The following is a 23000-nucleotide window of genomic DNA, read 5'->3' on the forward strand; positions in this document are numbered from 1 at the left end:
AGGACGAGACGCTGGGGTGGCGAGTGGGCTAGAAATCATATTTAACAAACAACCAAATGGGTTAATGGTGGACTGCTTCACAGAGGCATGCATATATTAAATGAGTTGGTGGTTTTATCTTTTTAGGTCACCAGCAGTGAAAAATCTCCTGGAAATCAGCTTCTCACGTCACTACGATTTCAAATCAAATTAGGTCGACGGGGACTTTGAAATCGGACATCTGACATGTCAAGTGGGCCTTATTTAATTAATTAAATAGTTAATAAAATACATTTTCAGAATGTATTATTTTGTATTACACAAACAACAATATTTTAATGATTCCTCTAAAAAAAGACACATATTGGAGTGGTTTCCCGGACAGGGAATACTTTTGTTCATTTTAAGGCTAAACAAAGGGCACTGATGTATTTTAAGATATGTCAGTGCAAGTTTTTTTCAGTTTGGACAGCTCTTAAATTTATTTAGTCTAATCCCTGTCCGGGAAACCGCCCCTTTTGGTTTGTAATGTTTGTAATGATAAGTGTTAAATGCATGGAATTGTTTAGGCTGATCTGGTGTTTGCTCAGTACTGCAATGAAACTTTACTGTGAATACATTGCTGTCATTCATGGAAAGAAGGCAAGCCTCCTACAAATGACTCAGATAGTCAGTTAGTTTCCTTGAAAATGGAGGACGCGAAGGGAGAGGTTATCACTTTACTCTTAAGTCACGTCTGTTGGTTATTACTGTCACACACAAATTCAAATGAAAAAAAATAGAGTAGGTGTGTGTGTTTACAGTACATGTGTGCGGTCTTAATTTCTCTGCTCAAGTGTGCCTCCATGCTTCTAACCTTTCAGATGATTTCTTGTTTTGCAATTGTAAATTAGTTCAGTAAAATTAAGTACATGTATCCCTAACACATTGCAGACATTTGGGAATGTGTTATGCATGAAAGTTTCTTTGAAGTCAGGTCCGTGGTGAGCTGCCAAGTTTTAACTATGAATCAAAGCATATGCAAAAACCAAGCATAAGCAGTGTCAACTGATTTAAAATCCTTCCTCAGGCGGTCCGCATCACCGCTGAGAACAATTCAACCCACTCGTGTGATGAACAAACAATACATCACTGAAAGTGAAAGAATTTTAATTAGAAGCATAACATCACTGTATGTGCCAGGTCCAGAATCTTTAAGAATTTTACTAAACCCTGGACTCGACATTACAAATCAAGACCGAGCAAGCAAACATAATCTTTCACATCAGTGTTGAAATTATTATAGAGGCTATTTGAGCTTATGTCATCTGAAAATAATTCATGACTGAAATCGGCAAACACGTGCCAGATCTTAAAGCTAAACAATATCTGAGAGAGAGAAAGGGAGAGAGAGAGGCACTATTCCTGCTCTTATTGAATTACGTTCAATCATGTTTGCCTGTGTTGGAGATGCTTTCTCCCTCCCATTGGAGCGTAATCAATAGCCAAAGAGGACACTTCCATTAGCTTTTGCGTCTGCTGTCTAGGGACTGGTTCTGATGGTAACCAGGAAAAGGAAAGGAGGGAGGAGAGACGGAGAGCTTTGTTAAGTTCAAGTAGAATAGCGTTTCCATTTGTTTCTATTACACTGCTACATCTGCATCTAAAGCATTGAAAAACGCGCTTCTTTTTTTAGACAAATGACAGACTCAAGTATCAATGTCATACAAAACACAGCTCCATCATTCTTGTCTAGTCTATCTAGTCATTGGCATTATCATAAAAAAATCAATGAAGTAGGGATGCTTAACGATTAATCGCGATTAATCTATAACAGAATAAACGTTTTTGTTAACATCATATAGGTGTGTGAACTGTGAATAATAATTATGTATATATAAATATGCACACATGCATGTATAATTTTAAGAAAAAAATAAATTTATATATTAGGTATTTATATATAATATAAATTATACATAAATATACAAATGTATATACACATGTAAACATTTCTTAAATATATACATGCATGTGTCTGCATTTATTTATACAAATTTATAATATACAGTTCACACACATATATCATGTAAACAAAAACTTTTATTCTGCTATAGATTAATCGCGATTAATCGTTAAGCATCCATAGAAGAAAGTAATAAACTTTATTCAAAAACACATCTCCTCCCCTTTTTGAAACGATCTCTCTTTTTACTTTCCGGTCACAAGGAATGGTGGAAGGGCAAGGCCGAGAAAAAATTGCAGTGAGTAGCAAACAGCAATATGATCCAATAGATCAGTGTTTCCCAACCACGGGGTCAGGGCCCACAGGTGGGCCTCAGCAGATTTCCAAGAGAGCCTCAAGATGACTTAAAATTATTAAAAATTGGACAAAACAAGCATTAAAGACACACTATGCAGTTATTTTACCTTAATATAACAGCTTCAAAGTCATTTCGATGGTAAACGAAGTCATAGTATGGCGAATCATCCCCCTGTTGAGGCTCGGGAAGGACGCCGCTACCAAAACCAGCAATGCAAGCTTGAGAGAACCGCCCCTGACAAATCTCGCGAGAATCACGACTTGCTTTACGGCAACGACGTCACACACGTTAGGCTTGTTCGACTTCGTGCAGCGCTGCAAGAACCGGCAGTTGGATGACGTAAAAGTACCGCGAGAATGATCCGAGACGGCACTTTGACGTCATCCGGCTGTCGGTTCCTGCAGCGCTGCACGAAGTCAAACAAGCCTGTAACAACAACTGCACGCGCGCATTTGAGACGTGATGCTCGATGAGGGAAACAGCTAAGAAAACCCGTTCGGAAGAGAGTAGAAAGCGAAAAAGAGAATCTGACCGAGTTAGGAACCGGACAAGAGTCCCACTCGGTCAGGTTTTTACTCGTTGGCGTGAGCTAATAGACAGCCCTGGATGCAAAAGGGATGCTGATCTGGCGATCTTGTTGATGGACAAGTAAGTAAATCTCTTATTTGTAAATTTGTTTGCGGTCTATGTTGTATGTGGTTGCGCTTGCTTGTAGTGTGTATTTTTTTACTAAGCTGTTCATTCATCCAGTGTTGATAATTAGACCAGTAAAATAACTTCAACAAGGGTCTAGCTAGCTTACGATCATAAGAGCATTTAGCAGACTTGCTAACAAACACTCGTTTCTCTTACATGTTTTTTTTGCCCATCTAAACTCAAGTGTTGTGTTGTGATGTGTACGTAGTCATTTGTCTAATTTCGATTTCTTATGGCCAACGAATAACGGCCAATGTTATGAAATAATGCAACGTATACAATTAACTTTGTCAATACATTTTGTAATGTTTACATTACAATTAAAAAACAAATGAAATTATACAGTAGACATAACGTTAGACTATAGACTGTTTACTTGTGATTAAGCTGCAATCTTGTAAAAACGTAATAAGCCAGCAAACGCGGTAGGCTACTTTTATTATTATATGCCTACTCTACACTTGGCATAAACTTCATATTATCCTATTACCATCATCTGTAGTTTAGTAGACATGCAGTAGCCTAATATTTGTATGAAATTGTGAAACATTCCCTGGTCATTATCTTCGGAGTCCATCTCACGCCCAACATTATCCTTACAGGTACGTACAGAGTGGGCGTGCGAAATTACGACAGTTGCAAGTTTTCCCCAGTTACTCTAGGGGTCGCTGTTTGACAAAAACATCAAACTGCATGGAATGCCTTTAAAATAAGCTAAAACAAGCAAAAATCAAGATGTTTCTTCTTTTTTTGGTCATTTTAGTAGTGAATACACATCTGTTTAGTCATTCCAATTTCTATTCCTTCAAATATAGTTGTGGCCGACTAGGGGGCCTTGAAGTGAAAAAGGTTGGGAAGTTCCACTACAATAGATCATGATCCAAAAGATCCAATCAATTATCGATGGACAAACCGTTTCACTCGGATATACGTCACAAGCGGGGAAAATAAGATGATTGCTACTTCCGTTTCATTGTGACTTAGAAATAAAATAGAAATAAACAGAATACCTTATATTTTTTACAATGGTGTATAATAATAAAAAGGAATAAATATCGGTCTTACTTTCCATTTATGTAGTGAGAAACGTGCAATATTTTGTTTTATATTTTAGTTTTAGTACTATGCTAAACTGTTTGAATCTGCTGAGATAAAATACAGCACTAAGAAATATTTAGTGCCATGATGATGGATCAAATACATAAATATCAAGATTTGACCTAGCCTATATCGACTGTAGTGAATATGCTGTATATAACATCAGTAATGCACCAAGCAGAAATATTTCCTGTTTTTCAGAAAACATGATATCTGCTGCAATAGATGAGAACCAGAAAGGTCAGGGCAGGCAGAAATCTGTCATGAGCCCTTAAGAAACCAATCAGATGTGGCTGCTCTAGCGCTCTCTTTGACAGAGCCCCCTATTGTACACCATGACTTGTAAAGTTAAACAAACTAAGCAACCATCAGTGCATAAAAGATTAGGGCATAGCGTGACTGAAAAGATGACCCTATTAATTTCCGTTCATTATACTAGCCTATTAGCGGATTAAACAGATCTCTTCAAAGTTAAAATCATTACAATCTCAAGCTACGTTTTGGAGTTCCTTGGAGTAAAACTAGCAAAAAATATTGGTAACTTGTGGTGTAACAATATAGTTTTTCAATGCAGGTAGAGTAAACTAAACATTGGCAGACTTAATTTGCCTGGACAGTATATATGCCCTCACTATCAGTAACTAACTTTTACCTACTTTAGTAATAACTTCAAATGGGTAACTGAGCACTTGTGGACTCGACTGCAGACTACAAATAATTGTTTTATTTCAGCTTGTAAAGCTATTTACTAGGTAGAATTGAAGTAATGAAAAAAACTAAAAACCTTTAGACATTTAATAACAACAGATTTTGGCCTGACTTTGCTAAAAGTTTTTGCAGAATAAAACAATTTTCTCAAATAACTAGAGCTATCATAGTCAAAATATTTTATCTCAAGGAAAATATTGTGGGCACCAAGTTGCTTAATGTAATTTGGAAAAGAAAAATACTGAAAGCCTAAAAGAGGCTTTCAGCAACCCACAGAACGTTTCGTAATAACACTTAGAAAGTAATTACATCAATGTGGGGCCCAAATACTATAGATTAAAGATAGCTATCAATTTCAGTAAATAAAAGGGGATAAATGAGAACAGAAAAAGTGACCAGTTCTTTAAAACGTTCATAATTGGTGCATATAGAAGACATGACTACCGGACAACGCTAAGATACAGACAAAAACAGCAATTTTATCCAGTGAGCTGAGAGCAAAAATGATAGTTCAAAATTAGTCATTCATTTGTGCCGCGCTCTCTTGTTTCCTCTATGAATGAGCACCGGGGTTATTTGCTCAGAGTCAGCGCATCTATGTTCAAGCACTTGAGATTAGAGCCTGTCTCATTAGTCTCATTGGAGGCTAATGTTTACCAAAGACCCACCTCGCTAAGGGCCTTTTGTTGCCTTGTCTCCCTTTTATTTCAACCTCTTGAAGAACGGCTGGTTTTGAAATGAAAAATATCAGTCTTGCTAGAAAATGAGAGCGAGAGAGAGAGAGAGAAAGAAAGCGAAAGAGGTTCTGACGTCAATGAGGCACGACATGTACGGAAAACAAGAACCTTTTGGCAGTAACCAGGTAACAAGCATCATACTCAGAGGAAGCATGGATGTTCTCATGGAGCACAGCAAGAACGGCTATGAGATGGATACACTTTAGTTTGTCATGTTCGTCGACACATAGAGTGACCCCGTGTGCTGCCCGAGGTCTTTAAAATGGCCTCTCCAAACTGATGTGTCATTGATAATAAGGCTGTGTAGAGGCCATTTTCCACTTAAGTGGTTGCTTGGAAGCCCAAAGTTTGGAGCATTACTTCAAATCCTCTACTGTTATATGTCATTTGTGCTTCTTTCATAGCTTTCAGCAGATTTTTTTTGCTATGATGCTTCAAATGAAAGAGGAATATTCTCTTGCGTCCGTTTCTTCCTGGTCTCTGTTGTGAGGTAAACACCAAACTGTGTTTCCACAGCAACCTGGTCACACTTAACATGTGAGAGAGAAAAGAGCAACAATTACCATGAATTTAGACCTTCATCTAGAGAGCTGTCAGAGACACAAGGTCTTATAAAGTGGCTACCGAAAGAATGAAACAAATGTAGTTCTTTGTTTCAGAATGGAGGAGAGAAATGAGAGAAAATGGCATGTACCAAAGAGGGACTGTGCTCTTGTTCTAGTCTGAAAGCCCAGAGGAAAGGGAGTCCTTGTCCTATAAAAAAGGGCACTTTGAAAAGCTGCAGGAGGCTTGATTCTACACCATTAGTGCTGCAGCACTTTGTGTGGTTTATTAAGACAGCGCTTTTTTAACTTGAAATGTGTACTTCACCCTAGAACCAAAGAGCCAAGTCATTCATTTATTCATTTACAAAACAGCACTTTTTCAACAGGTTACTAAAGAGAAAATTGTATTTTCTATGCATAATGTATATAATCTGTCACAGTCGTAGTTAAACAAACTTGCACAATGCCGTACGAAAAATTTATGCAAAAATTAAAAAATATTTAACTATATGCAGCAAAGTCCTATTTTTGTTGGATTCTGCTAAAAATTATACTTATATACTTTTATAAATAATAAAAATAATAATTATAAAAATAAACTTGGGTGTGCCCTCTGCAATATATATTAATACTACATCCTCAAAACCCTCTAACTTTTCATCAGACATATAAGTGATATAATTCCTCTAATTATATTTAGCAGAAATGACAACACTTTCCGCCAAATCTCCCTAGAGCGCTTACTCAGACGAATATTTGTTTTAATTGTGTGCAGACTGCTAAACAGGTTACTCCGGCAAGGATTAGTTGCAGTTAACTGTTTCTATTGTTTGGGTCATTAAACTTTCAATATTTCTAATGTAAAACTAAAAACTTTATATACACAATGCACAGGGAGGGAACTCCTTGTCATGAAGGTAGTGCTACTCCAAAACATAAAAGACAAATTACATTTTTAACATATACAGTATGCACGCTCTGTTGTAAATAGTTAATTTAATTTAATGATCTATATGTCCTAAAAGTGATTTAATAGATACACATTAAAAGCCTGAGAAAGAAATACAATACTGTAAATTTAGGGATTACAACCAACTTTAAAAAATATACAGCGCCTTGTTAAATTCTTTACACCTTATACTCATTTTCATTAAAATTGTATAAATACTTCAATATTTGTGATGATCTTTATCTGTGATGATTTGTATCTGCTCTAAAAATGACACAGTCTCTGTGTTGCAAAGCTTTACACAGATTGAAATGCTTAATAGTTCAAATAACTACCACATTATCAAGATAAATGAAACATGACATGACATGACGTGTACAAAACAAAAGCGTTCAATTATCAGCAAGCGGAAACTACATTAAACCACCTAGAACCTGCACAGACAGCATCCCTTAAAATTCTGCTCCGTTCAGTAGATGAGAACAGTATAATGGTCACCCATATCAAGAGCTCTGCCTGGCCATTACTCAAAAAGGACCATGTGAAAGCGCAACTTGTGTCTGCCAAAAAGCATAATGGTGACCCAGTTGCAATGTGGGTAATGATTCTGTGGTCAGATGAGACCAAGATAGAGCTTTTAACCAAAATTCAAAATGATATGTGTGCCACAAACTTGTTGTTCACACCTCAAAAAAAAAATATATATATATATATCTAAATGTGAAGCTGCTGTTTGAACATGAAAGGAAAATCAAACAAACCACAGACTAATAAAATATGTTATCCAGAGTGTACACAACAATTATAATGTAGGGCTCCAGCAAGCGCATTATTAAGAATCATATTGAAGGAATGCACCACATATATTAGAATAACCTTAAAAAGACGGCATCACTTTATGTCAATACTGCTGACATTTGGCTTGAATTAATAAGCACTTTAATATGAAGGCAGTTTAATGTGAGAGCGAGCGGCATAACGAAAAAGGAGGAGGGAAAGGAAGAGAGTGGCAGTAGATGAGACATTAAAGAGCGAGCAGTGGGAATTGAGAATAGAGAGAAACAGAGATCGCTGAAATGAAGAGATATGTTACAGATCATGAGGGAAATTAGACCAGATTTAATAACTAGTTTATCAAAACAGTGAGAAAACCATATATTAACAGAACTGACAGCTGCTAAATAGGGACCATAAAGATATCAAAAATTTAAAAAAAAGAGAAGCCCAACATAAGATTACAATGGTGTTTAACATTTTTCTAATTTATAGCAGAGGATGCTACGCCCAGGATGAGCCGAGCAAGTTTAACTGACCATGTATCCCCCTGCAGCCTTTTCAAATGTCAAACGCGGCTTTAGCAGATCACACAGTCAATATAGCTCCTGGCCAGCCCGAAGTCAAGCCACCAAGTTAAGTGCTTGCCAATTAAAATGCCATCTTTTCTTTCGTGTTCTCTTTTGTGCATATCAAACGCAAATTAAAACCCTGACCCCTTTAAGATTAATCCTTACAGACTAGGTTAATAGTCCTGAACTGCAGGGGTCTATGGCTGTGCCAAAGCGCGATGTGTGTGGCGTCGGTGCACGAGTGAATGGTCCTTTAGTGTGAAGCCTGCCAAAACCTCAAGGAAGGACTCACATGCCCCTGCTCTCATGCTATATCATGAGTGACCTCATTAACATGACAGTATTGAAACAATAAAACTAAATTAAAAATACAGACAATCTATTGTTTACAAGATCTCATCCATAGTATGTCTTTTTAATCATACTGAGATAACAACTTGAGATTAGCAAACAACAAGTCAGCTTTGACAAGTTTAATGTGATAGTAAGGACGCACAGAGCTGAATATGGTGCCAGAGCCACATTATCTGGGTATGTCACTAGTAAAGATACTGGCACTCCAACCTTGATCTGTTGCTGAAACAGCCCAGACAAGTACCTCTGAGACAAGGTTTGAAAATAAGCTTAGCAGCTAAGTCTTAATCAACAGGGCCATATAAATAATACTCCCATTAGACCGCCAGCTAAGCCTGCTCGGAAAGGGATAAATTTGTCATTTTCATGATATTAACTACACACACCATGAGTTGTCTCTAGCTGCACCATGATGCAATCTAAATAAACGTATAAAAGAGTTTTATCATACAGAAAGGTGACAATAATCTGCTGAAAAATAAATTGAATTTGTGCTGTTTTTTAATGTAATCATGGCTTACAGCGTTGTGGTGTTTTTATAAACGTAACAACATACACTGATAATTTATTTTGTTTGTTCCATTCTATTTATACACACGAGGCACACAATGAAATAAAATTATTTTTTTAAATGAGACAAATAAGCCAATTTCTTTTAAAATAGGCAAGTTCAATACAACAAAATTACACATCAACTTCCGTGCCCTGAATGTAATGAATGGTGGGACTTTTTTAAAACACCCATTGGGTTTAAATAATTGCATTGTAGTTTTCCTACAAAATTTCAATTTCTCTTGTCAAAGTCAATTTTATAAATGTGTGGTTTAAGTGTAATGGCTTAAATCATTCCATCACTATCAATTTAGACTAATCAAATCTAAAGAACATATTTTAATAGCAAGACATGGGGGATTAGGTTGGAAGCATTTCCCTTCATCTTTCTTCTCACACTGTTGCTTTTCTTCCTATCTTTCACTTTCCTCACATCACCAGGAGGAGGATAATTGATCAATCATGCTAATTGAACAGTCTGGCCAGCTAGCTCACAGAAGCAGATGTGCCAATTTGCATTCATTAAGACAGAGTCGGGTCTTAATCACCGAGTGAGCTTTGATTGACAGCACAAACAATTCAATGCAAAGCTCCCAACAAAACAGTAAAATTGAGCACCACAGCATTATAAATAAATGCAATTATCTTCTACAAAAACGTACATATTTAGCCAAAACTTTTTTTACGGAGGCGTTGAACCACTGGTACACGGTCCTCTGGCTTAAGTGACTTAACAGCTTTGGATACATTACAGACATAACACAGAGTTATGTGTAATGTGGGTAAACGTCCCAAAAATCCCCAGTCCAGATGACATCACCCGTTCCCCCTGCCACCCTCCTTCCTCCGCCAGAGTGATGAATAAGAGTCCCTTATCAAAAATATCTCCCTCCCCCAGTCCAACAGTATAGCCTCATTTCCTTCCTCTCCTCCACAGACAGCAGTCCCTACTACTTTCACTTCTTGAACCAATAGAAACTGCTTAAAGTGAGCTTGTTGCAAGCTAAAGTCTTTCTGTATGATCATGAATATGCAGAGCATAGCTAACACAGTTGCACGGTTGTTTAGAGGCGCTCATCTGCCGATTGCACTGTGCAGCTTTAAAGGTTCAGATAAAAGAAAGAGTGACTGCTTTTTGTCCCGTGCTTATGGTAAAACAATGCTGTTATTCAGATGGAACAAAAGTGGAATCTCATGGAAAAGGCACGGAAGAAAAGATGACATTTGGGAATGGTCAAGATTTACATATCCTGCAAACTTTTGATTATTTCTTTGCCAGGCAGTAATTCTCTAAAGACCAGCTACAAGTTGCTTTTTGAGGATGATTTTCATAAACTGTGCTTGCGAGTCAGTTAACCCTTTACTGAGCCCTGGCAAATTCCCCCTTAACCAATGTTCTTGTTGAATATTTTAAACATTTTATCCAAAGCAACATACAGTACATTCAACTTGCTGTATAATAATTTCAGATCACGATAACAATGAAACCATAAAAAATACATTCCTGACACTTTCTGACCATATCTTATTGAAAAGCGCGCTACTATTGATATTTCAGTGCTCCATAGCACTGCTCTGCCTTTGAATATTTGTTCAGGAAAGAAAAAACATTTGCTTTTTAAAACCACACTCAACAATGCAAGCCTCTTATAGAGGCCTAAAGGCAGACACAACATTTGCCTGAATCATTCCCTGATTTGCTTACTATTTGAGCCAGGTACAAGTAAATGACACCACAGACAACAACCAGTGTATTACAAAAGGTCAACCATCCATTCTCACCAACACTAGTTCGGTTATTTACAACAAGAAAAAGTCATACATGTAAATCTAATCAAAGCAAGCATTTGGCATGCGAATGTAAGTCTGTAAACACTTCTCTCAACATTCAAAAGAATAGCTGTTAGCTAGGTCTGCTAATGTGTTCAAAGCATGATCATTTAGATTAAATGAGAATGTACTGATATGAGTTATATTGTTGAGAGCATAAAAGAGAGGCGGGGTGGAAAAGGGACGAATTGACACCACATCCAGTATCTGCTCTGAAGTTGATATCTTGTTTCAAGGAATCCAATGTGTACAGTGAGAAGCTTGTATTCAGAATACCAGAGAAGGGCTACTTTGGAAGATTTCATTACATCCAGTTGGAGAGGAACAAGAGAATGGATGATTTCATTATTTTAATTACCTGCAGCAGCTTTTTCATTTGGAGCACAAATAGAATTCAATTTGAAATACAACAAAAACCTAAAAGGACTTCTGTTGGACAGGATAACCATAGAAACATTTAGTTTTTTGTTTGTCTAACTTTTTATTAAAAGTTTTATTAAAATGGAAATGTATGTAAAGTAAGCTGAATTTTATAACAAGTGTAATTAAACAGAATGAAATTAATGTTACAAGTTCATTACAAGCTCTATTACTACATTTAAAAAAATATATTTTTAACTCGCCCCTCTTACGCATTTGCCGTGAAAACACACAGTATTCGCCTCAAACGCGTTCAACTCAAAATATTCAACTCGAGCGAAAAATTTGCATGATACAAAGTTAAATCCCGCGAGTAATCTAGAGCGAGCAACGCAATGCCCCGCGTTTGGTGTGTACGTAGCATTAGACTTAAAAATGTGCGTACAATAATGCATTTACATTGGAAGTCTACAAGAAATTGTCAATATGTTAATGCATTGCACTGGAAAGTATAACCTCAAAATTTAAACATAATACAAGTGTGATACAACTGGTTACTAATGTTGTGAAATTAGGAATTTAGATGCAAAATCCTCTAAGTGCATCAGACACGTTTAATTGTAAATTAACATTTATATCATGCTCTGATGTTTAGGTTTAGGAATTTCACTTTAATGACAATAAAAAGGTTATTTCTAGCTAACTCATATAACTTAATAGAACAAATGTCACTTTAGTCATTTGATTGCTAATAAAAAATTTACTCTCTTTTGCTGCAAAACCCTCTAAAACCACATGAAATCCGTTTTTTTTCTAATCCGTTTCAGGCTACATCCAGAGGTGATTTAAAATCCTTTTAGAATCGCATTTCCGGAAATCGCATTTGTGTAGCTTTTCGGGTAAATTCACGTAAAACGTAGGCACGTCAGACATCAAGGCAGGTTGTCGTGCCAGCGCAACATTATTGCCATAGAAAGTGCAGATAATCCAAATAACGGCAGAATTCTACAGGACGCACATTTCAATCGCCGACATGACATTACTCAGTCAATATTAAAGATATCAAGTTTATATTTTCACAAAATGTTCTTTACATTATGTAGGATGAATTTATGTGGGAAACAGTAAATCACAAAGAAATACTTCAGCTGGGTTTTCACAGGCATGGTCACATTTATCTTTAATCTTTAAGAACGTTGCATTTTCTCTGAATATTCGATGAATGTACTGTATTTTTCAATTAAATTTACATTGCACAATAAATTATCTTAGCTGCAGACATTTTAGGTATCTATAAATACTGATAACTGTGGTCATAACAATAGCAAAATAAATAGTTCTGTATTATTAAATTACAGACAAAGATTTTGAATAGCTACAGTAGGTTGGATTGTATGTTTGGTGCGAAATGGGTATGGTGGGGGCCTGACCCCCTATTCTTTCATAGGGCCCAAAATTGCTAGCGGCGCCCCTGGCTGTGATCCATGTGACAGTAAAATTTGGATTGTATTACGGTCTAAGTTCTCAAAAAGGTCTAATGTGATTCAAGGTTGTTTTGCACGGCATCGTTCATCTAATTCATTTTACGTGCACTTAGAGGATTTTGCTGAAAAATGAACTTGCTGTTTAGCAGATTCTGCCAACAAAATGGAATTTCTGAATGGCCAGAGGCCAGGAATCCGAGATTAAGCAGATTTAAAGCAAAGCTTTTTTAAGAAGGTATAATATCAATATCTCATTTTTCAGAAAGTGTCAGGAGGTGTCATTTTGTGGCTTTTGCATCTGTGCTCCTCAAATGTTATTTAATTTTTTAACTCCTGTTGTATGAACAAGTTAAATAACGCACTTAAACATTGTACAGCATTCACACAAGAAATTAGCGGCATTAGTCTACTTTTAGGTTTGCTGAATGGCTAGCCCTTTAAACCCTAAAGTTTATTTGCATTACTGCATTTGTGTTACTGTAAACACAATCATTGTTTCGTTATTAACTGAGGAGTATTGTCTGTGGTAATCAACAGCACATCACATATGATATCAATACAGCTTCTTGTTTGAAACCTTGAATTTTTCTTTAACCAATTTTCTACTATAAACATGAACCGTGTAAATGCCTTAAAAAATAATCCATATCCTCACATGTGCTTTCATAAAAGGTCAGAGAACATTCACAGTCTAATAAAAAAGCGAAATCTGTGGGGCAGGGCTATTAAACACGATCTCCGGACCGAGGTCTATCAAACATGAACATGTCTTTCATCACCAAATCCTTTCACATTCTCAAAGATGTGATAAAGGTGAGAACAAGGACAAAGTGTGCTGGTGGAGACCTGATACTATCGAACACCGGTGGTCCTTAAAGACCCTTGCGAGCTGCTGAATGGACATGCTATAACCTCTGAGGAAACGCTCCATCAATACTGTACTGCTACTCAGTAAATAAAAGGGCTTGCTTCAGACCCACATCCTTTGAAAAGGGAGACACAGATGGGATCGCGGCCACTTTTAATCAGACGGAGAAGTGGACAGGATCCACAAAGGGAGATTTCATGCAACGCTTCACCTGTCGCCTGGAGTGTTATTGAAGTTGAACCACCGTGAGGGCAGGTGCACACACACACCTACAACACACATGCACACTTCTCCCTTCGCTCAGGTGGAGTGATCTCAGTGTAGTACTCTGATACCAACTGTGGGCCGGACAATGTCCATAGCCCTGAGCTTAGTTGTCACACTGTGCCCCAGTCAAACATCCATCTGTGGAAAGCAATACATCTGTTCCCCTGACATGGCAAGGCCAGGCCTTTATCTGCAGATGGTGGTGGTGAGCAGGAATGTGGCTTCTCTCATGAAATGGCAATTCATGCCACCCAATAAAGAGAAAAGGGTGTTGTAAGGACAAATAAGAAAGATGTGCCATTGTTTGTGTGGTGTTTAATTTATTTAGACAAGTGTCTCCATGTGTAGCACATTTCGCCAGAAATAAAAAGAAGAGAGAGAGAGAGAGAGAGAGAGAGAGAGAGAGAGAGAGAGAGAGAGAGGTTGCAAAACTGGGATAGTTATTCATTAACTTAACACTCTTTAAGGACAAGGTAAGTGCACAGCTAACAAACAAAATATGGATTTACCAACACTGGATCCATAAGCAAACAGTTTCCACATAACTGTACAGATAGTCAGGCAGTTTGCTAAGGTACATCTGATACAATACAAAGGGCATAAACACCAGCAATGATCTTCAATAGTAAAGGGTCTAGAATTGATCAAACAGGAAAATTTAAACATTAAAAAAAAGACTTGACTTGACCTTTAAAACGTGTTTCTTCTTCATAGGATAGGATATCTACATGCATGCTTAATGCCTAGATACCTAGCAGATAGCTGACGGGTTGCATTGCAAATATGGCCACAAAGTGAATTGACTTGTCTTAAAGGGACTTTAGGTTACTTTCTACTTGTACATGCTGTTTGAAAAATAATATCTCTATGTGGTATCTTCTTTCCGAGTGGCACACTGTAGAATATGAGAGGCCAGGGTTTTTACAGATAAAATCAATAATGCTGAATGCTGATATCCTTTGGATATATTGGTGTACTGTACAACTCCTACGCAGATCTTTACATTGCGTCTTGATGGAGACATACCATCATACTGCCTTCAGACAGAATCAGAGCCTCCAGGGCTGCTGATGGAAGTACAGGGCTGATATCTCTGTCTTTGGTTTCTTCAGCACTATGTATGACATTGCAAAATAAAGGCCTGAATAGCTTATTTCTGCTCTGCTTCTTTACTTTAGAATCATGACCACTAAAAGGTGCTGGCTATGGGCGATCACTGCAACCATGAGTGGATGCTGGCCCACTAAGCAGGGACAAGGGTGCTTTGTTGGGGCCCTTCACGCACTGGCTCAGGCTCAGATTGCCACCAGCTTGTGTTCCACATCAGCAAGCGGCAGGAGGAAAAACTGCTGATGCCTGACAACATGGCGATTGTGTGGACATACAAGTCTCTACATGTACTTGTAAGTGTCCTACAATACACTTAAGGGATGGAGCTAACAGTTTTAGAAATAAGTGGAATGGTGATCCACAACAGCAAAGAGGCTCTTTAGTATAGCATGAGAATGTTTTGCAACATAGCACAGTGATTTTGCTGTTCTTTAAATCACAGAGGGAAAGACATAAAGCCACTGAAAGAGAGGACAGCATTGCTTTTAAAAGCTGTTGTAAAGAGGTAACGCTGACACGGGGTGGCTGTTGCATAAGGGAAGAGTGTGTCCATTCATTTTTAATGCAGGTGAGGTCCCACTTGGTGCAGGAAAAAGAGCAGATGGGCCACTGATGGAAAGCTGAGGCCATGTGGATGGCTGTGCATTTTTCTGCAGCTCTACCATGCAGGTAATTCACCAGCAGTGTCATCGGCATGAATTAAAGATATCTTGCCAGAGCTGACACCATTAGAGGATTTTTAAGACTACGATAGGAATAGGAAGAGGCACAACTTCTTTGGTTTTTAGTGCACATTTTTTTTACTGATTCTGTAATTTGTCAAAATGCAATCTACAACAGATGATAATTTATGTAGAGTGCACGAGAATGAGAACACTTTCTGGAAGGTGATGTACTACATACTGACAACTGAGAAAAACATTAAAAAGTAAAAAAAAAAATGCACGCATAATCTGATTTATATATTTCTTAGATTATATTCTTGCAAAACAATTAAATATGACTATTTCCAGATTTTCCACACTTTCATGTTTGCCAGCATGCCCACCAGTTGCAGGACGGGGCTTTGTAAATGTATAAAAATATAAACAACGTCACTGAAAAGAATTGAATCCATTCTTGTTCTGTGCTCACTGATGGTCTTGGCCTATAAAACAGGAATGTTTCTTTGACAAATGGGGACAGTGCGTGCCTGACAAATCCTGCTTCCTGCGTGCTGAGCACTATGGTACTATGATTTTGGTTTGCACAGCACCCATATGGCCAGCTGGGAAAGCTTTATGATGAGCAAACAATTTTATGTGAATTTTATAAATGGGACAATTTACACACACATTATTTGTGACATACATGAATGGTGAACAAAGAAATGGCTTTACTGTGCCATGTGCTGAGTTCAGTTAATGCCCGTTACAGTACATGATCTGCTGCCCTTTTCAGTTGCGGTATTTAAGTGTGGCTGGACTTATCAGCGGCAGCAGACGTCCTGAGCCCTATCTACACTCGGATGAGAAGGAAACTGTTACATGTTGTCCAGACATTGTTTTCCATATGGAACTATGAAACAAACATGAACTTTTGTGAAGATCATATCAAGCCTACAAAAACGAATAAACTGACTGACTGCTGAAACTAGACATTAAAAAACTAATTGATAGCTACATTTGGTTTTACAAGGTACCTATGTAGTGGTCACTTCTCAAATTTTCCAGCTAAATACGCATGAATAATGACGTATACGTGTAAAATCATTGTTCACAATGAGAAATAACTGGTTGCTCACCTCTACAATGTCGGAGTTGGTTCTGCTCTCGTGGGGCTCGTTGTACTCTGTGTATTTAAGCAGGACTTTGTCCATGTCGGTGCTGGCATACTGAAAGAGTTTGTTCGAGCTGTTGAATATGATCAGGGCAATCTCACAATCGCACAATACACTCAGCTCGTAAGCTTTCTTCATCAAGCCAAACTTTCGCTTTGTGAAGGTAACCTGCAACAAAACAGAGGAAACAAGAATAGATATTTGGTAAAATGGTAACAAACTAAGTGGAACATTAACTTTCATTAAGACAGAAAGTATTGCAACTGCATTGTCAAGATTATTGTAAATTAAATACTTAAAGGGATTATTCACCAAAAAAATAAATGTCGTCATCATTTAATCACCCTAATGTTGTTCTTAATCTGTAAGAGTTTTTATTTTATTTTGATAAACACAAAAGATGATATTTTGATAAATGATGGTAAGCGCATAGCTGCCATAACCATTGACTTCCATAGTAGGAAAATAACTATTATGGAAGTATTGTGATAAATGATGAAGAAGATATTTGATAATAATGGTAAGCACAAAGTTGATGGTAGGGGAGTGCGGGGCACAAAACTAACGCAGGGTTAGTTGTAACACAGACTGTTTACATTGTTGCACAAGGGTGACCGTTTTGACTTTCCGGTACTTTCACACTGCCAAAAGACGATCTCCCACAAATTACTGGAAATGTATAATGTTTTTCCAGAGAGTTATTGATGAACAAGTGTTTTGGTAGCATGTAAGTACATTTTTTCTTCATAAGGGTTTTTTTTTTTTTCGGTTTCTAAATTGGGTGTGTAAGATACCAAATCCGATGCTATGTCATATTAATCGTTTTTCATATTTCATCGTTTTGAAATATATCTGCAGCTCTTAGCCACTTTTTTGGAAATACTTTGACCCAGTGGGGTTAATTGTAACGCTGTGTTACAACTAACCCCTCAACACTTACGATATTAAAGCCGCTAACGTTAGTGTAATTCTTGCCGTTGTTTTAAATAGGCTACACACGAATGATTGCTGGCTGCCAACAAAATAAATGTGCTTGTCTTATCAAAAATCGTGTGTCAAATTTATTTTTGTTCATATCTTTAATATTGATTGAATAAGGTCATGTCAAAGATTGAAATCATAATGAAATGAATGGCTAAAATCAGACTTTGATGCTCATTATCTCAGAATTTGATTTTAAAACTGTAGTATGGTTATTACAGACAGGGTCACATATAAAAAATTGTCATAATTGTGCTGCTTTTTATCAAATATTTAGACATTTAGTATCCATTTATAATTGAACTATTGTTAGAAAAGAGCTGGGTGAATGAATACAGTGTGGATACCTGTCTATTATAGACAAATATATAAACAACATCCACTTCAATTCTATAGACAAAATAGTAGGGGTGTCACGATTCTCCAAATCCTCGATTCGATTACATTTCCGATTCTAAGGTCAAGATTCGATTAAATTTTCGATTTTTACTTTTTTTGAAACACAAAAAATGTTATTCCATTAATATTTATTATTATTATTATTATTATAGTTTCACAATCACATTAACATGCACATTGCGTGCTTTTCCTCGCATGGGGGTTTGCGGGCTTCACTTTACGCGAGAGAGCTTGTAGAGAGAGGATTCCTTCTTGCACGCACATGGACTTGTGGACAATGTGCGCGTCTTGGACAGGCATCTGAAATAAATCCAGTGTGTCATAAGCAGCTGCGCTTCTCTCTGTCTCACGTGCACGGCATGCACTCTCGCATCTGTCCGAAGTCTAAACATAAACTAAAGTAGTAATCCTTACGTATTTGTTCAGTTTTATGCGTTTTATGTGAGCTGAGGCAAACTATCCCTTTTGTTTAAAATATAATCCGCTGCATCTTGGCGCCTCACTCTCGTGCACGTGCAGAGAGCTGCACTCTGTCCGAAGGCAGATCAGTAGGTAGTAATCTTATGATATGCATTTCAAGGAGTTGTAGCAATACATCCCTCATGTTTAAAATATAAATATCTTAGAGGTTTTTCGCCCGCTTGGCAAGCCGATCGGACGTGACATGGGGGCGTGGCAGCATCGACAATCCCATTTTTTATTTCGAAGTTCGAGGTTGTGACTTAATTTCGATCAATTTCGATTTAAAATCGAAATCGTGACACCCTTACAAACAGTATTGAAATATTTGCCTGCAATCTTATTTTTTAGCAAGTGTTACAACTAACCCCCTGACAGAATTTTCATTTTTGGGTGAACTATCGCTTTAAGTTTGAAGTCAATGATTACAATCAGCTGTTTGCTTACCATCGGGATATCCTTATTGTCATGCTCTGAATATGCCAAAAAGCAACAATAGAACATATCTTAAAGTATATTTAACCCAGAATTTAACATCACTTTAATAAAAAGCTAAAAATGCATACAACTTTACTCCAATATAGCAGCCATAATTAAAACAATTCTCTCACTAATGCGGTGAGTACTGGCTTTGGACTGTCCATCAGGATCTGATAAAGTCTAATTGTTTTAGTGGTCTCCATCTATCCAGGGCCATGTTATTGTGAGATAATGAGTCAGGCACACAGCAGAGCTGCCACACTGATGCCATGGCAGGTCAGACAGAAGGTCAGTAAGAGAAGCACAACAGAGGCTCCACAGCCTGTGCAATCAGCCCATTAGGGAGACAGTGGGTTCCATCACTCCTGCCTGCATCCTCTGACAGCCTCTTCCTGCAGTGCCACCGCTGTAACACGAGCCGAGCTGTATATTTCTGCAGGTCGTACGTGCACGCCCCTAACAATCTGACTTTTCAGAAGATGACCGGCCATTATGCACTAAGCTTGGCTATACAATTTGCTTCCGATTCAGCTATACAACAAGCAAAGCCAAGCATGTGCTCCATTATCCTCAAGAAGCTCATTCACGAGCGTTCAATAGCTTGAGAATGTATCGTGCATTTGTTTAGCTCTCGTGTTAAACAAATGTTGTACAGTGAATCTAGCAGCAGATTAACTTCCACAATATAGAAGAACATCATGGATGAGCATATGAACACTCACAAGATGAGCAAGACGTGTGACGTACAGTACATGCCAAAACCTACAGAGATGGCATCGAAAGCCGTGCCTTAGGCGAAAAGAAGTTGGAAAGCGTAGTGTGTGTGAGAGGAAGAGAAAGAGCGAGAGCTGTACAATTACTTCCGCCAATTTCACTGACCTACTAAGCAGAGCTGAGCAGATGAGCTGGCTTTGTTCAACTTTAATTGGTCACAGCTTGCAGGAACCCTCATTTCAAATGGCATAATGCAATATAATCCAATAAGGAGCACAGTATCTCTCAATCCATACAGTTTACGGTCCAGCTGTGAAAATGGGAACTTCACATGTTCTGCAGTACAGGTGATCATGATGATCAACACTGGCGGCAGGTGACTTCTTTTTCGAACAAAGCGAAGCTCATCACAACATGTACAGTGTGTAGCCCGTTTTATCTGTGGCTCGTCATTTCAAAATATGTGTTTGACGCGTTATGTAAACTTATTTGCATCACGTCTGAGTGGATTATATCTCCCTGTAATCCACTTTAAATTTGGTTTAAAATTAGTTTTAAATACAGCATCTCACATTGAAGCACCTGAAAGTTAATGTCAGCTTCCCAAATCACTGTTGAATTATGAGCCTAATCAAATCTGTAGAGGACATATGTTTTGTGGATACACATATTTATCTGAATACAAGCAATGGCAGGAGTCAATGACACGTAGCAGCTTTCATTAGAGAAAAACAAGAAGCGAATGGAGTGTGGCAGTGGAGCAGGACTGTATACCTGAGCAGTCCAGTGAGAGTAGTAAGTCGAGCTCAGGCAGACAGCAGTGCGAATTCCCAGTGCCACAGAGAGCAGATCCCTCCCAGTTGTCATTAGACACTTCTTGCCTCTCTTACAGAGCAAACACAAGGCATGGCACATTCCCTAGACAAGCCTTTTCCAAGTATATCATCATTAAATGTTCCTTCCTACCATAAAGGACAGATTTAATTGTGCAACTTAATGGGGGGGTATGATATAAAGAACTCCGATGCAAAACCATCTAAGGTAGCGTGCACACCAAAGCGTTTACGGCGGCAGCCAGCGTATGTTTTTAATTGTTTCCAATGGAAGCATGGCACTTTTCAAAAATGCCAGCAGCTGGCTGGTTTTGTCCAAGCAGAGCACCGGCACTGAGATTTAAAGAATGTTCAACTTTGTGTGAAACGCTTAGCTCATCAATGTCACTTCTCACTCAGCCGTCCAATCACAGTGGAGGAGGGGTGTGACAAATATTACAACAATCAACCAGTGCATTGTTCATCGACTGATAAACAAAGCAGAAGAATCATAGCAACCAATGCGCACAGCTGAAAAAACGCTGGCAAGCGCCACAGTCAGTGTCCGCCTGGCACACGGTTAAAGGGACACTTCACTTAAAAATATGCTCATTTTCCAGCTCCCCTAGAGTTAAACATTTGATTCTGACCATTTTGGAATTTATTCAGCCGATCTCCGGGTCTGGCGCTACCACTTTAAGCATAGCTTAGCACAATCCATTGAATCTGATTAGACCATGTAGCATCGTGCTAAAAAATAACCAAAGAGTTTTGATATTTTTCCTATTTACAAGTTTGTACTCTTCTGTAGTTACATCATGTACTAAGACCGACGGAAAATTAAAAGTTGCGATTTTCTAGGCAGATATGGCTAGGATCTATACTCTCATTCTGGGTAATAATCAAGGACTTTGCTGCCATAACATGGCTGCAGGAGGCGCAATAATATTACGCAGCAGCCAAAAATAGTCCCCTTAGTATCTTTCAATAGCAGGGGACTATTTTCGGGAACCGCATAATATCATTGCCCCTCCTGCAGCCATTTTACAGCAGCAAAATCCTTGATTATTATGCCAGAAAGAGACTATAGAGTGTCCCTTTAAACGCTTTGGTGTACACGCCACCCAAGTGCATCAAACTCTTAATGGATTATGTCAAGAAAGCAGTATTTCTGAATGACCAGAGGCCGGGATTAAACAGATTTGAAGCGTAAGTAATTGATACATGCCGACCGAGAACATTCGGTTAATATCATTACTGCATTAATAATTTTGACTGAAGTGACGTTTAGAGGCCCCTCATATACAGTAGAAACCGTAGTCCAAACAGGTTTGGTATAGGGTTGACCTCGGAGGCAGTGGAAAAAATGTCACCTTTTGTGTAGGACGCACAGGCCGGTACTGTACAGTATGTGCTGTGACACTGTTTCACCCCACCGCTGTACAGGGCACTCAGAGTAGCTGCTTGCTGACCCTGAGCAACCATTTATTCCAGCTGCAGTGCAAGACAGTGGTACAGTATACGTGCGTATCTTGACACACACACACATCTACACAAAAGCTTTCAACCCTGGTTGAACTTCATAACTTATCATAAAAAGAGCTATTTCATTGTTTACTGCCTTGGGCGGCACAATGTGCATCTGTGATTGCAGTGATGACAAATGCCGTCGTCATGTGTATGTTAAGTATAAGATACCAGCCACAGTATCAAAGAGCCACAAAGTAGTGCTTCTATAACTGAGAAGAGAGCTTTTGGGTGATTCCCTAAACAACAACCGCAGTCTCCTGGGTCAGTGGTAAGACAGTGGAAAGCCACAGAGAGATTTGAGGTCACGTGGGAGACTGCAGGGTTTTTCTTTCCACCAGCTAAAAGAGACTAAGTTCTGAGTTAAATTGTGACTGATTTCAGGCTTTTGTTCCTATTACTGTAATCTTCTAAACCAGTTATTGTCATATAAGTCATGGACATATTAATTCCTATGCTTTGTAATAGCATAATGGATATTGTTGAGAATACTTAGCCAAAACAAATCTTGGGGGAATTTCAAAGCAACACTAAGGGTAAGTTAGTCCTTCTGCGAAGAAGTAAAGTCATGTTTTGTGCTACAAACTTTTCCCCCTCCAACTTGTGGCAGTCTCTGATAAGGT

At 38.2% G+C, this 23000-nt stretch overlaps 1 protein-coding gene across 18 annotated transcripts in view; it reads right to left on the minus strand.

The window, feature by feature from the left end:
- mef2aa (myocyte enhancer factor 2aa) overlaps nt 1-23000 on the minus strand; it is a 103552-nt gene that overhangs the window by 35373 nt on the left and 45179 nt on the right. For all 18 annotated transcript variants that reach the window (XM_065283148.2, XM_065283151.2, XM_065283147.2 and 15 more), the window contains one exon: nt 16970-17173. In XM_065283148.2, coding sequence (XP_065139220.1) covers nt 16970-17173 — 204 coding nt within the window. The remainder of the gene's footprint in view (nt 1-16969; nt 17174-23000) is intronic.

Source organism: Paramisgurnus dabryanus, chromosome 9 (assembly GCF_030506205.2).
Source record: "Paramisgurnus dabryanus chromosome 9, PD_genome_1.1, whole genome shotgun sequence".
Lineage (NCBI taxonomy): Eukaryota > Metazoa > Chordata > Actinopteri > Cypriniformes > Cobitidae > Paramisgurnus > Paramisgurnus dabryanus.